This window comes from Cetorhinus maximus, chromosome 9 (genome assembly GCF_964194155.1).
Source record: "Cetorhinus maximus chromosome 9, sCetMax3.hap1.1, whole genome shotgun sequence".
In the NCBI taxonomy this organism is placed as follows: domain Eukaryota; kingdom Metazoa; phylum Chordata; class Chondrichthyes; order Lamniformes; family Cetorhinidae; genus Cetorhinus; species Cetorhinus maximus.
Window position 1 is genome coordinate 25,973,947 of NC_135887.1, and position 13,400 is coordinate 25,987,346.

General features: G+C 46.1%; 2 protein-coding genes across 2 annotated transcripts in view; one reads left to right on the plus strand and one right to left on the minus strand.

Annotated features, from left to right (window-relative positions):
* smg6 (SMG6 nonsense mediated mRNA decay factor) overlaps positions 1 to 13,400 on the plus strand; it is a 418,703-nt gene that overhangs the window by 211,594 nt on the left and 193,709 nt on the right. The window contains 1 exon segment of the mRNA XM_078548325.1: positions 12,789 to 12,990. Coding sequence (XP_078404451.1) covers positions 12,789 to 12,990 — 202 coding nt within the window.
* The window catches only part of poldip2 (polymerase (DNA-directed), delta interacting protein 2), a 508,944-nt gene that overhangs the window by 7,006 nt on the left and 488,538 nt on the right, over positions 1 to 13,400 (minus strand). The window lies entirely within an intron of this gene.

The following is a 13,400-nucleotide window of genomic DNA, read 5'->3' on the forward strand; positions in this document are numbered from 1 at the left end:
AGGATGGTGTGTGGTTTGCAGGAGATGTTCCAGTTGTGGTGTTCCCATGTGTCTGCTGCCCTTGTCCTTCTAGGTGGTAGTGGTCATGCGTTTGGAAGGTGCTGCCTAAGGTGAATTCCTGCAGTGCATCCTGTAGATGGTACACACTGTTGCTACTGAGCGTCGGTGTTGGAGGGAGTGAATGTTTGTGGATGGGGTGCCAATCAAGCTGGCTGCCTTGTCCTGGACGGTGTCAAGCTTCTTGAGTGTTGTGGGAGCTGCACTCATCCAGGCAAGTGGGGAGTATTCCATCACATTCCTGACTTGTGCCTTGTAGATGGTGGATAGGCTTTGGGAGGCAGGAGGCGATTTAGTCGTCGCAGGATTCCTACCCTCTGACCTGCTCTTGTAGCCATAGTATTTATATGCCTGGTCCAGTTCAGTTCCTGGTCAATAGTAACCCTCAGGATGTTGATAGTAGGGGATTCAGCAATGGTAATGCCATTGAACATCAAGGGGTGCTGGTTGGATTCTCTTGTTGGAGATGGTCATTGCCTGACACCTGTGTGGCATGAATGTTACTTGCCACTTGTCAGCCCAAGCCTGGGTATTGTCCAGGTCTTGCTGCATTTGAACATAGACTGCGTCAGTATCTGAGGAGTCGCGAATGGTGTTGAACGTTGTGCAACCATCAGCGAACAATCCCACTTCTGCCCTTGTGATGGAAGGAAGGCCATTGATGAAGCAGCTGAAGATGGTTGGGTCGAGGAGACTACCCTGAGGAACTCCTGCAGTGATGTCCTGTGTCTGAGGTGATTGACCTCCAGCAGCCACAACTATCTTCCTTTGTGTTAGGTATAACTCCAATCAGTGGAGAGTTATCCCCTGATTCCCACTGACTCCAGTTTTGCTGGGGTTCCTTGATGCCACAGTCGGTCAAATGCGGCCTTGATGTCAAAGGCAGTCACTCTCACCTCACCTCGGGAATTCAGCTCTTTTGTCCATGTTTGAACCAAGGCTGTAATGAGGTCAGGAGCTGAATGGCCCTGACTGTGTCATTAAGTAGGTTATTGCTAAGCAAGTGCCACTTGATAGCACTTTTGATGACCTCTTCCATCACCCTACTGATGATTGAGTGGACTGATGGGGCGGTAATTGGCCGGGTTGGATTTGTCCTGCTTTTTTGCATACAGGATATACCTGGACAATTTTCCATATAGCTGGGTAGATGCCAGTGTTGTAGCTGTACTGGAACATCTTGGCTAGGGGCACAGAATGTTCTGGAACACAAGTCTTCAGTGCTATTGCCGGAATATTTTCAGGGCCCATAGCCTTTGCAGTATCCAGTGCCTTCAGCCGTTTCTTGATATCACGTGGAGTGAATCGAATTGGCTGTAGACTGGCATCTGTGATGCTGGGGACCTCTTGAGGCAGAGATGGATCATCCACTTGGCACTTCTGACCGAAGATTGTTGCAAATGCTTCAGCCGTATCTTTTGCCTTATCTTATTTGTTGTGAAAAGTTTTTTTTTTGTTGACATGATGTTCATTTCTATATGAAAAGGGATACAGGGAGTGATGGTCATTTGATCGCCTTTTGCCCAGTCCATAGATGAGGACAGAGTATTTTGAAAAGGAGTGGAATAGAGAGTCCATTTCATGCCTGTCATTGGGTAAATATCTGTAGCCTGCGTCTGCACAGTCATATTTAGCAACTTCTACTTTTTCTTCTTCACTTGGAGGCAGTGTGTGTTCCCTCTGGTCCCTGTCCCATTTGGCCATCTTCACATGCGAACCAGAGAGTGAGTACTAGCATGCTATTCAACTGTAGGGAACAACACAGCTAAGTCTGCCCATGTCTTCACACACCATTTGCAAGGGCAGTTCCAGCAGGGCACTACTCAGTATTGAGCAAGAGGAGAACCCTCACTGTCATTCCCAACCCACCCACCCACTCCAGCTGCAGCCACAGAGGTGTACTCTCCCATTGAAGCCTACCCCCCCCCCCCCCAAACACACATCCCTCCACCGCTGTCATAGCTAATAGCACAAACTAGTTCCCTGGTCAGTGTGGCTTAGCTAATTACTGGATAAACTCACTGACCCATTGGGGAATCTGTATGGTCTTGTTATAAAGAATACAGCATTAGAAAACCATAACTTTCTTCTTTCCATGTTTTATTTCAGTGAAGGATTGGGAAGCTCCATCCAAAATGGGCTGTTGGCTTCCAAATGACCACCTCTCTGTAATTGTCTCCTGCTCTGTGTCCCAGCTTACACCCAAAGCTCTTCGGACTTGGTTCCACATCCTAAATCCCGCCTCCTACCTTCAGATGTTTCCTAAAAAACCTGCCACCTTTGATCAACTCAGTGCTGCAATTTCTCCCTCTCTTGTGGAGGAAGCACTTTGTCATGTTTTCCTGTCTATGTGTGAGATGCTAATGACGTTGTCTTTTGCTAATTCAGTTCCCTTACATTGCCTGACTCCTCTCAATTAGTTTCCATGGTTATATCAGTGCTCACCATATGATTAAACATATTTGAACTAACTCTGCAAATAAACACAAGGCAAAAAGCGAATGACTAGTAAATTTAGAAAGGTGTCTTTGGGTGTTGGCAGTGCACATGTTCATATGGAACATTCACTAAATTTAAATTTTTATTGGAACTCAGTGCAGGTTTTATCTACTGCACTCGTTCCATCGAGATAGCACTGATGTACAGCCAAGATATGCAGATAAATGGCACACAAGTGAATGTGAGAATTCAAGAAATATTCCCTGCAGACTTTGCAGAAGTATTGCCCAGATTTCTATTGTTCCTATTTGTGAAGGTGTTTATTAAGTCACTGGGCCTGTTGCTGAGCAGCTGATGTCTTAATAGGTTATCCACTAATCCAATGGCATCATATTGAATTTTGTATCTCTGTTTAGCTGTTACACCTGCACTGCAGGAAACTGCTTGGAATGAGCAGGTGATAAATCATTCAAGAGATTATTTCAAATGTAACCATGTCAGAATTCACTGTATTCAAACTTGCCGCCTTGTTCCTGTTAATTGTTACAATCTGCCAAATTTCACCCTTGTAGGTGAGGTTATGTAGCTTTTATTGATCTCAGTTGCACACAGCTACGTGGGCACATATGCAGGCGCAGACTCCCGTGTGCAACTGAGTTCTCTTAAGGCTAGTCAATAAATTTGATTTCCTCCCCTGTTATTCTTTCAAGTAAGGGTCAGCATTGCTGCAATGCTGAACTAAGTGTTGATAAAGCTGTGAAGCACACTACTGTCCATGATCTAAGTTTTGAAGAGTTTGCCCTGATGACTGGGCTGAGTTTGGAGCTGCAGCGGCTGGGAGTCTCAGCCCTTCGTTCACTCCTGCACAGCTGTATGACACTGTCTTGGCCCAGAGCTGGGATAGGAAAATAGAAAGCGGGCCAAGCCAGAAAGTCCTCTTTGTTTTGTAGTTGGCAGCCTGCCCATGACTGGGGTTACATAATGGGAATCATTGTGGTACTCTTGAGATTGCTGGAGTATTTACAGGATCTGGGTCACACCGAGAGCTGTGTGGCTGCAGCACTGTCACATGACTGCTCTATGTCAGTGTCAGGTCCTCCTCTCTCTCTCTCTCTCTCTCTCTTTCTCCCCCCCCCCCCCCCAACCCCCTTTCTCCTTTTCCTTATTTTCCCTTTGCCTTGCAGCTATACAATGGTGTTTCTTGGCAGCCACCCATGGGTTGTATGTGACTTAACTCGTGTAATGGCTTTGGCTCGTAAGGATCTAGAGTCAACAGAGGGGCACAGGGAGGAGGCGAGCAGAGCCTGGAGCGTCTCATGGGCAAGCAAGTAGAGAGGCTGGAATATTAGACTAGAGCCATATCACATCCGTCTGTTGTCTGCCCAGCCAGCTTTGGATAAACTATCTAAGACCAGCGCAATACATCATTTCTTTCTTCTCTTTTTTTTTCCTTTCTACTTAGGGGTCATGTAAAGTTCTGTGTTTGTGCTTTTAACCCTGTAAACACTTTTCTTAAAGCAGCTGGCAGCCAAATGCATCTCTGTTTCCCATTACATCATAGTTTAAAATAATAAAAATAACCCTTTTCAGAAACTGAAGTTTTTTAGAAGTTTTTTCCTATCAAAAAAATCTATTTGAAAAATTGCAATTCTGTGAAGTTAAATGTGGTTAGGGATGTCTTGTGCTTAAGATGCTGGCTTTGGGTTCTTGCTAATGTGGGATGCATGGCAGAAATGGGTATTAATGGAGATTAAGGAGGTGGCAATTTAAGAAGAAAAATCTTGCATTTTTATAGAGCTTTTCATTGTTTTGGGCCATTCTAAAACAATCCATGGTACTTTTGAAGTCTATTCAGTGTCGTAATATAGAAAAGCAGAGCAGTTAATTTGAGCACAGCAAGGTCCCAAAACAGGAAATAGATAAAATACAAAATAATCTTTGTTTGGTGATTTTAGCTGGGGATTAAATTTTGGCCAGGGCATTGGGAGGACTCCCCTGCTCTTTGAAATAGTGCACTGAGATGGTCTTCATCCACCAGGGGCAGACAGTTTAGCGCCTTCATTCAAAAAATGGCACTTCCAACATTGCAGCACTCCCTTTAGGAGTTCTATTCATTCATAGGAAGTGAATGTCACTGGCAAGGCCAGCATTGGTTGCTCATCCCTAAATGCCCTTGAGAACTTGGCGGTGAGTTGCCTCCTTGAATTGCTGCAGTCCTTTTGCAGGTACATTCACATGTTGTTAGGGAGGATGTTCCAAGATTTTGGCCCGGCATCAGTGAAGGAACGGCGAGACAGTTTCAAGTCAGAATAGTGTGAGGCTTCATTTTAATATTTTCAATCTAGTGTTGAATCCTGATGCTACAAGTTCCATACAGTATTTTTCCCCTCATGATGATCCTGCTTTTTGTTTTATGATTGCAATGGTGGCTAGCTTCCACTTGATTGGTATACAGTGATATTGTACTTCTGCCCTGTGCATGTCATTTATTGGGATTGGCGTTTATTATACTAGCCTGTGCAGAGAATAGTGAATACTTTGGTCTATGTTTTCATATTGAAGCTGCCCCCATGTTATAGACTCAAACCAGTCCTGCAGATAAAAAATCCCTACCTTCAGCCCCCAGTCAGCAGGTTGTGGATTTCAGTTCATATGCAGGCTGACACTCCAGTGCAGCACTGAGTAATTCTGCATGGTTGAGGGTGCTGTCCTTGAAGTGAAATATAGTGCTGAGATCCTATTTGAATATTCAGTGGTTTGGGTGGGGAGGGGCGTCATCCCTCACCGACGTGCTCAAAAACAAATTACGTGGTTATTCACCTTAATATTGTATATGGGATCTTGGGTTATGAGATCTAAATAATAAAAGCCACTGTGTTTTAAAGTAATGTGAGTGATATATCGAAAGGTGTTTTCAAGCATATAGTATGTATTGATTCATGAATAAGGTTGTGTTGTCTTTGCAGGTTTTGAAATGAATGCACAACTCCCTGAATTGGCTCAGCTGGTTGAGTGGCTGAACCATATCCCCGTCCATGTTAAGTTAGATGATATCAGACAAGGTGATAGCAGGGCCATTATAATTTACCTCAGTGCCTTTAGGTTAGTATGTGGAAAATCTGGCAGTTTCAGATGATTCGGCTGTTTCAGTGACCCCAACTGGGTGTGCACTTGTGGATGTTACAGGAGAACAAAGGATGGGGATTAGCTTTGAGCCCTTTACAGTCAGCTACCTGGCGTTATCAGACCAGTCAGCCTAATGTCTTGATAGGAAAACTTTTAGAAACAATAATCCAGAATGAAATTGGCATTTAGAAAAGTACGGGCTAATAAATGAATGTGAGCACAGATTTGTTAAAGGAAAGTTGTGTTTGACTAGCTTAATTGCGTTCATCGATTAAGTAACAGAGGGTCGACGAAGGTAGTGCAGTTGATGTCATATATTTGGACTATAAAAAAGCATTTGACAACATACGACATAAATAAACTTGCTAGCAAATTTAAAACCCATGGGATTAAATGTACGGTGGCTGCTGGATTCAAAATTGGCTAAGAATTGGCTAGAAAGCAAAATAGTGCTGACACTCCCAGTGTCAGCATTGGGACCAGTGCTATTTTTTACGTGGACTAATAACCTGGGTTTGGGTATACAGAACATAATTTTAATGTTTGCGGATGATACAAAACTCGAATTGTTGTAAACAGTGAGGCTGCGGCATTGCCATAGGTAATCAGAGAGCACAGATTTGAAGTAATTGGTAGAAGAACCAGAGGCAACATGAGGAAACAATATTTTACCACAAGTTGTTGTTTCCTGGCATTACCTGAAAGGGTGCTGGTAATAGATTTGATAGTAACATTCAAAGCAGAATTGAATAAATCCTTAAAAGTGAAGATATCTATAGGGCTATGGGGTAAGAGAGGAGATTGGGATTAATTGGATAGGTCTACTAACGAGCCAACACAAGCACAGGGGGAAAGTTAGCCTCCTCCTGGGTAGTATCAGTCTATGATTCTACCATCAGGAGAATCAGCCCCTTCAGAAACTGTCCCCCAGTGAGAGTCAGCACCTTCAGGAACTGTCCCCCAGTGAGAGTCAGCACCTTTGGGAACTGTCCCCCAGTGAGAGTCAGCACCTTCAGGAACTGACCCCCCCAGTGAGAGTCAGCACCTTCAGGAACTGTCCCCCCCAGTGAGAGTCAGCACCTTCAGGAACTGTCCCCCAGTGAGTCAGCACCTTCAGGAACTGTCCCCCAGTGAGAGTCAGGACCTTCAGGTACTGTCCCCCAGTGAGAGTCAGCACTTTCAGGAACTGTACCCCAGTGAGAGTCAGCACCTTCAGGAACTGTCCCCCAGTGAGAGTCAGCACCTTCAGGAACTGTCCCCCAGTGAGAGTCAGCACCTTCAGGAACTGTCCCCCAGTGAGAGTCAGCACCTTCAGGAACTGACCCCCAGTGAGAGTCAGCACCTTCAGGAACTGTCCCCCATTGAGAGTCAGCACCTTCAGGAACTGTCCCCCAGTGAGAGTCAACACCTTCAGGAACTGAACCCCCAAAGAGACTCAGCGCCTTCAGGAACCCCCCATTGAGAGTCAGCACCTTCAGGAACTGAACCCCCAGTGAGTGTCAGCACCTTCAGGGACTGTCCCCCAGTGAGAGTCAGCACCTTCAGGAAGTGTCCCCCAGTGAGAGTCAGCACCTTCAGGAACTGTCCCCCAGTGAGAGTCAGCACCTTCAGGTACTGTCCCCCAGTGAGAGTCAGCACCTTCAGGGACTGTCCCCCAGTGAGAGTCAGCACCTTCAGGAACTGTCCCCCATTGAGAGTCAGCACCTTCAGGAACTGTCCCCCAGTGAGAGTCAGCACCTTCAGGAACTGTCCCCCAGTGAGAGTCAGCACCTTCTGGAACTGCCCCCCAGTGAGAGTCAGCACCTTCAGGAACTGTCCCCCAGTGAGAGTCAGCACCTTCTGGAACTGTCCCCCAGTGAGAGTCAGCACCTTCAGGAACTGTCCCCCAGTGAGAGTCAGCACCTTCAGGAACTGTCCCCCAGTGAGAGTCAGCACCTTCAGGAACTGCCCCCCAGTGAGAGTCAGCACCTTCAGGAACTGTCCCCCAGTGAGAGTCAGCACCTTCAGGAACTGTCCCCCAGTGAGAGTCAGCACCTTCAGGAACTGTCCCCCAGTGAGAGTCAGCACCTTCAGGAACTGTCCCCCAGTGAGAGTCAGCACCTTCAGGAACTGTCCCCCAGTGAGAGTCAGCACCTTCAGGAACTGTCCCCCAGTGAGAGTCAGCACCTTCAGAAGCGAGAGAAAAATTGGTGCAAAATGAAGGAGAAACGAGAACAAGTTGTAGAGAAACACGTCTCCGGAAGTGGGAAAAAATGAAACTTTTTGCAAGCAGGAACTTGCTTCTGTTTAGTGTTCGGGTTTGAGAGGCTGAGAATTGAAAGAACTAGTCATTGTTGTCTGATCATTTTGAGGCTGCCAACTGAAGGCCTGCAGCTAGACCCACAGGGCTATGTCCCTCCCTTTTTGCTGGCAGGTTGCAGCACACCTGGCAGGGTGGCTGCCTTGAAATTACTCTGAGGCAAAATTCCTCTGAGACTTGAATATAATCCAAGTTTCTTGTAGAACATTGAATCTTTAATAAGTCTTCACACACTCCACCACTATCTTAAAGGATTTTAGATTGAATGCAAAATGACAGTGAGTAGCAGTACAATATTCTTAGCACTGGACACAGGCTGTCATGAGGATTCAGCAGCTACAAACTTAGAAGGATGCAGATTCTGTCCTTCTCACCCACGGGTTGTAATGTCCAAGCCATGAATGCATAAACCATGGGCTTTGGCCTGTTGGTGCTCTATGAGACATGTTTTCAGAGCCATGTTAAATGTGTGGAGCCTACAGTAAATTGCTGTGAATGATATCCTGGCTGAAACAACAATCGCTGCAAGATTGCCCGATCTTGCATCCCAGTAACACTGAAAAGAGATTGGGTAGCTTGCATTGATGTCATATTTACCACAGAGTGAAGTGCTTTCAATACAGTGAATCACATTGCAGTGGACTTGCTGCATTTGATGTTGAACATAGTAGGTATTCTATATCTGCAATGAGATGAATAACCAATTAATATGTTTCTGGTGGTTTTGATTGAGGGTTATTGTTGACTCGGACACCAGGAGAACTCCCTGCTTCTCTTCTAAGTAATGCCACTGAGTCTTCAATATAATTATTAAAAATAAAGTCAAACTGGCGTGCCTATGGTACCCTTCACAAACTCAGGCTATCCCAAAACAATGTCCAACCCATGAAATTATTTTGAAATGTATCATAAGAAATACAGCAGCCAGTTTGCATACAACCAGATCCTATAAATAGCCATGTGACATTGACCACATAATCTTTTGGTTGTGGGATAAATATTGGCCTGGACGCTAGGTACAACTGCCACTCTCCTCTAAATGGTGCCATGCGATCTGCTGTGTCCACAGGAGAGGGCAGACAGGGCTTCTGTTTAATGTTTCATTCGAAAGCTGGCACCTCTGACTATGCAGCAGTCCCTCAGTACTAGCATAGGGTCTAGATTTTTGTACTTAAGTATCTGGATTGGAGCAAGTGCCTCTAAGTCAGAAAGTTGTGGGTTCAAGTGCTACATATTGAAACACTGCTGACATACCTGAACAGGTAGATGGTGTTGCCTGACCTCCTGTAGTGTGACTCGTGTGGAACCTGGGGTGTGGAGCACATATTGATGTGACTGCTTTACCTTACCTATTCCTAATAGCCCACCACTCTCATATTCCAAATTAGAATATGATTTAAATAGGCACATCCCATGGTCAGTTAGAGACCATGTGTGAGGAAACTCTTTATCAATTGGCACCTGTTTATAAATCACTGGCCCCTGCCCTTAGAGAGAGGTTGAGTTATCACAGGGAAATCTGCAGTGTGCCCAATGATCATGGCTAAGTAGGAAATTGGGACTGCAGTTATCACTCCGATAAATGTAGAAGCATAGAAAGTGCATTGCACACAGGTGGCCATTCAGCTCATTGTTTCTGTGCCAGGAGCTACTGACTGACATTCAGTTCAGATTTATCTAACAAATTTCATTAAGGCTTTTGAGGAAGTATGGATTTTATTAGTAAAGGAAATGCAATGGATGTTGTGTATATGGATTTTGAAAGCTGTTTGAAGAAGTGCTGCATAACTCAAATGCACATGGTGTTTAAAGTGATTGTGACAACATGGATAGGAGGTTGGTCAAAGGGCAGGAAGTAGAGCTGGATTGATAGATGCTTTTTGCAACTAGAGGGATGTAAACAGTGGTGTCTCCATGAGTCACTGTTGCTTCACCCGATATAGAATTTAGCTGAAGTTGGACATAGTCACGCTATCAACATTTGCAGACAAAGCTAAAACCAGTAACATGGTTAACAGTGAGAACAAAGGTGCTTTGAGTAGGTAGCACTCTCAATTCTGAATCAGAAGGTTGTGGGTTCAAGTTCCAATCCAGAGATTTGAGCACATAACCTAGGCTGACATTTGAGTGCTGAACTATTTGAGGTGTCTGCATGGCAAACTCATCCATGTCCCTGCCCACCCAACCCGAACTTGATCCAGTCCTCCCCGCCAACTCTGATCCAGGGCCCATCAGAACTAGATTGATTCTTGTTAAGCAAGGAGGTGAAAGGTTATCGTGGGGTAGGCAGGAATGCAGAGTTGAGGTTACAATCAGATCAGCCATCATCTTATTGAATGGCGGAGCAGGCTCAAAGGGCCGACTCCTAATTCCTAAATTCAAATGTATTTATGGTCATATGGTACCGCACAACACAATGGGGGGTATTCTCTAAGTGAAGGTGGGGCTTTGTCTCCACGAGAACTGAGGTGGTCACTCCTATCAATAGTGTCATGGATCTGAAACCAGTAGTTCTGTGAGGATGGTAGGCTTTTCCCTCACCACCTGCTGCAGTCCCAGTCTGGCAGCTATGTCCTTCAGGACTTGACCAACTCAATCAGTAGTGGTGCTACCGAAGCCCTCAGTGACAGATGTTGAACATCCTGGGCCGAAGGACCTCTTCTGCACTGTGTGATTCTGTGATTCCTCACTAGAGTACATCTTTGTGCCCTTGTTACCCTAATTATTTCTTCCTAGTGGTATTTAATGTGAATTTGTAGGCGATACCAAGGAGTGTGTCAGTTTGCAGTAAGACGCTGGGGGTGTTTCAGTATTTGCAGTAGATCCCTGTGAGTACATCAGTGTTTGCAGAGGATACCGAGAAGCGTTTCACGACCCGCAGGGGATTCCTGGGAGTGTGTCACTATTTGGGATGATCCCCTGTGAGTTTGTCACTATTTGGGGTGAGCCCCTGTGAGTGTGTCACTATTTGGGGTGAGCCCCTGTGAGTGTGTCACTATTTAGGCTGAGTCCCTGTGAGTGTGTCACTATTTGGGCTGAGCCCCTGTGAGTGTGTCACTATTTGGGCTGAGCCCCTGGGAGCATGTCACTATTTGGGGTGAGCCCCTGTGAGCGTGTCACTATTTGGGGTGAGCCCCTGGGAGTGTGTCACTATTTGGGGTGAACCCCTGTGAGTGTGTCACTATTTGGGGTGAGCCCCTGTGAGTGTGTCACTATTTGGGGTGAGCCCCTGTGAGTGTGTCACTATTTGGGGTGAGCCCCTGTGAGTGTGTCACTATTTGGGGTGAGCCCCTGTGAGTGTGTCACTATTTGGGGTGAGCCCCTGTGAGTGTGTCTATTTGGGGTGAGCCCCTGGGAGTGTGTCACTATTTGGGGTGAGCCCCTGGGAGTGTGTCACTATTTGGGGTGAGCCCCTGTGAGTGTGTCACTATTTGGGGTGAGCCTCTGGGAGTGTGTCACTATTTACAATGAGCGCCTGAGAGTGTGTCTCTAGTTGGGGTGAGTCTCTGTGAGTGTGTCACTATTTGGTGTGAGTCCCTGGGAGTGTGTCATTCGGGTGAGTCTCGTGGAGCATATCTCTATTTGCGGTGAGTCTCGTGGAGCATATCTCTATTTGCGGTGAGTTTCTGGGAATATGTCATTCTTTGGGGTGAGTCTCTGAGAGTGTGTCACTATTTGCAGTGAGCCTCTGGGAGTGTGTCACTATTTGGTGCGAGTCCCTGGGAGTGTGTCATTATTCGGGTGAGTCTCTGGGAGCAAGTCTCTATTTGCGGTGAGTTTCTGGGAATATGTCATTCTTTGGGGTGAGTCACTGGGAGTGTGTCACTATTTGCGGTGAGCCTCTGGGAGTGTGTCACTATTTGCGGTGAGCCTCTGGGAGTGTGTCACTATTTGCGGTGAGCCTCTGGGAGTGTGTCACTATTTGCGGTGAGCCTCTGGGAGTGTGTCACTATTTGCGGTGAGCCTCTGGGAGTGTGTCACTATTTGCGGTGAGCCTCTGGGAGTGTGTCACTATTTGCGATGAGCCTCTGGGAGTGTGTCACTATTTGCGGTGAGCCTCTGGGAGTGTGTCACTATTTGCGGTGAGCCTCTGGGAGTGTGTCACTATTTGCGGTGGGCCTCTGGGAGTGTGTCACTATTTGCGGTGAGCCTCTGGGAGTGTGTCACTATTTGCGGTGAGCCTCTGGGAGTGTGTCACTATTTGCGGTGAGCCTCTGGGAGTGTGTCACTATTTGCGGTGAGTCCCTGTGAGAGTGTTACTTTTTGCATGAGTCGCTCTTTGGGGCGAGTTTCTGGGGTGGTTGTCATTATATGCGCTGAGTCTTTGGGAGTGTGACGCTCTTCTCAATGAGTCCCTTGGATTTTGTTACTATTTGCAGAGAGTCACTGTTTGTGGGGAACACTGGGAAAGTGTCAGCACTGCCAAGTGTCTGCTGCAGTTAAATTTGCAAACTACTATGGTGAAGTGCACCATCAACCGTTACTCAAGGCTATGAGTGACAGTGCCTCTTGTGAGAGGTGTGCTTTGATGGAAATGCTTAACTTACTAGATATCAATGGGCTAAAAGGCATTCAGTAAATATTAAATACTGTCCGAATATTAATTGGAACGGGAGTGTTGAAGCTCAAAGTCACAACACCTGCATCTGTTTCTTTTTTCCTAATTGGGTAATCGTTTGAGACCAAAATCCGGAACTGTTCTTGCACTGACTTAATAAAAACATCATCTGTTTTTCTAGTTCCGAATGAATGTTTTATTATTAACAATGTCTTTACATCCTAAAACACTTTGCTGAGCATCGCTTTCTTCTCCCCAGTGACCTAACCTTTGGCTCTTGTTTTTTTCTGTTGAATTTCCTCTCCTCAGAATTGCCATCGATGTGTGGGCCATGCTGGCAGAGTTCTGCAACATTTTCACAGCTGTCAACCAGTCAGAGGTACCGCTGTACAAGGACCCGGATGAGGACCTCACCCTGCTTGTTCTGGAGGAGGACAAGATCCTCTCAGGCTTTGTTCCTCTCCTGGCTGCCCCTCAGGACCCATGCTACGTGGAGACAGCCGCAGATAAGGTCAGCCGAGGGGCATGCTGTAAACTCTTGTTCCTGGGAAGGCTTTTTTTAAACAGAATGTGATTAAGTCAGTGAGGGTGTAAAGGGAAAACTGTGACCTCAACATCTGACATCTGCCTCTGCGGCACCAGTGTCATGAAAATCACCTCTTCCTGTAGCGTGTGCTCTGTGGCATGCTTTTGTATACACTTCTTTCCCTCCTTGTCTAAATAGCTTGTGTTGGCTACCTCTTCATTAATCCAAACGGAGGATGTCAGGCTCTGCCACAGAACTCTGCACTGGGCAGTCATCCAGCTATCTTAGGCTATATCATAGTTCCAGAACTTGATTTCAATGAGGCTATGAACTGAACCCCAACCTTTGGTCGTTTATCTCCCACCCTCTCCAAAATATCAGTCACTGCATTTTAT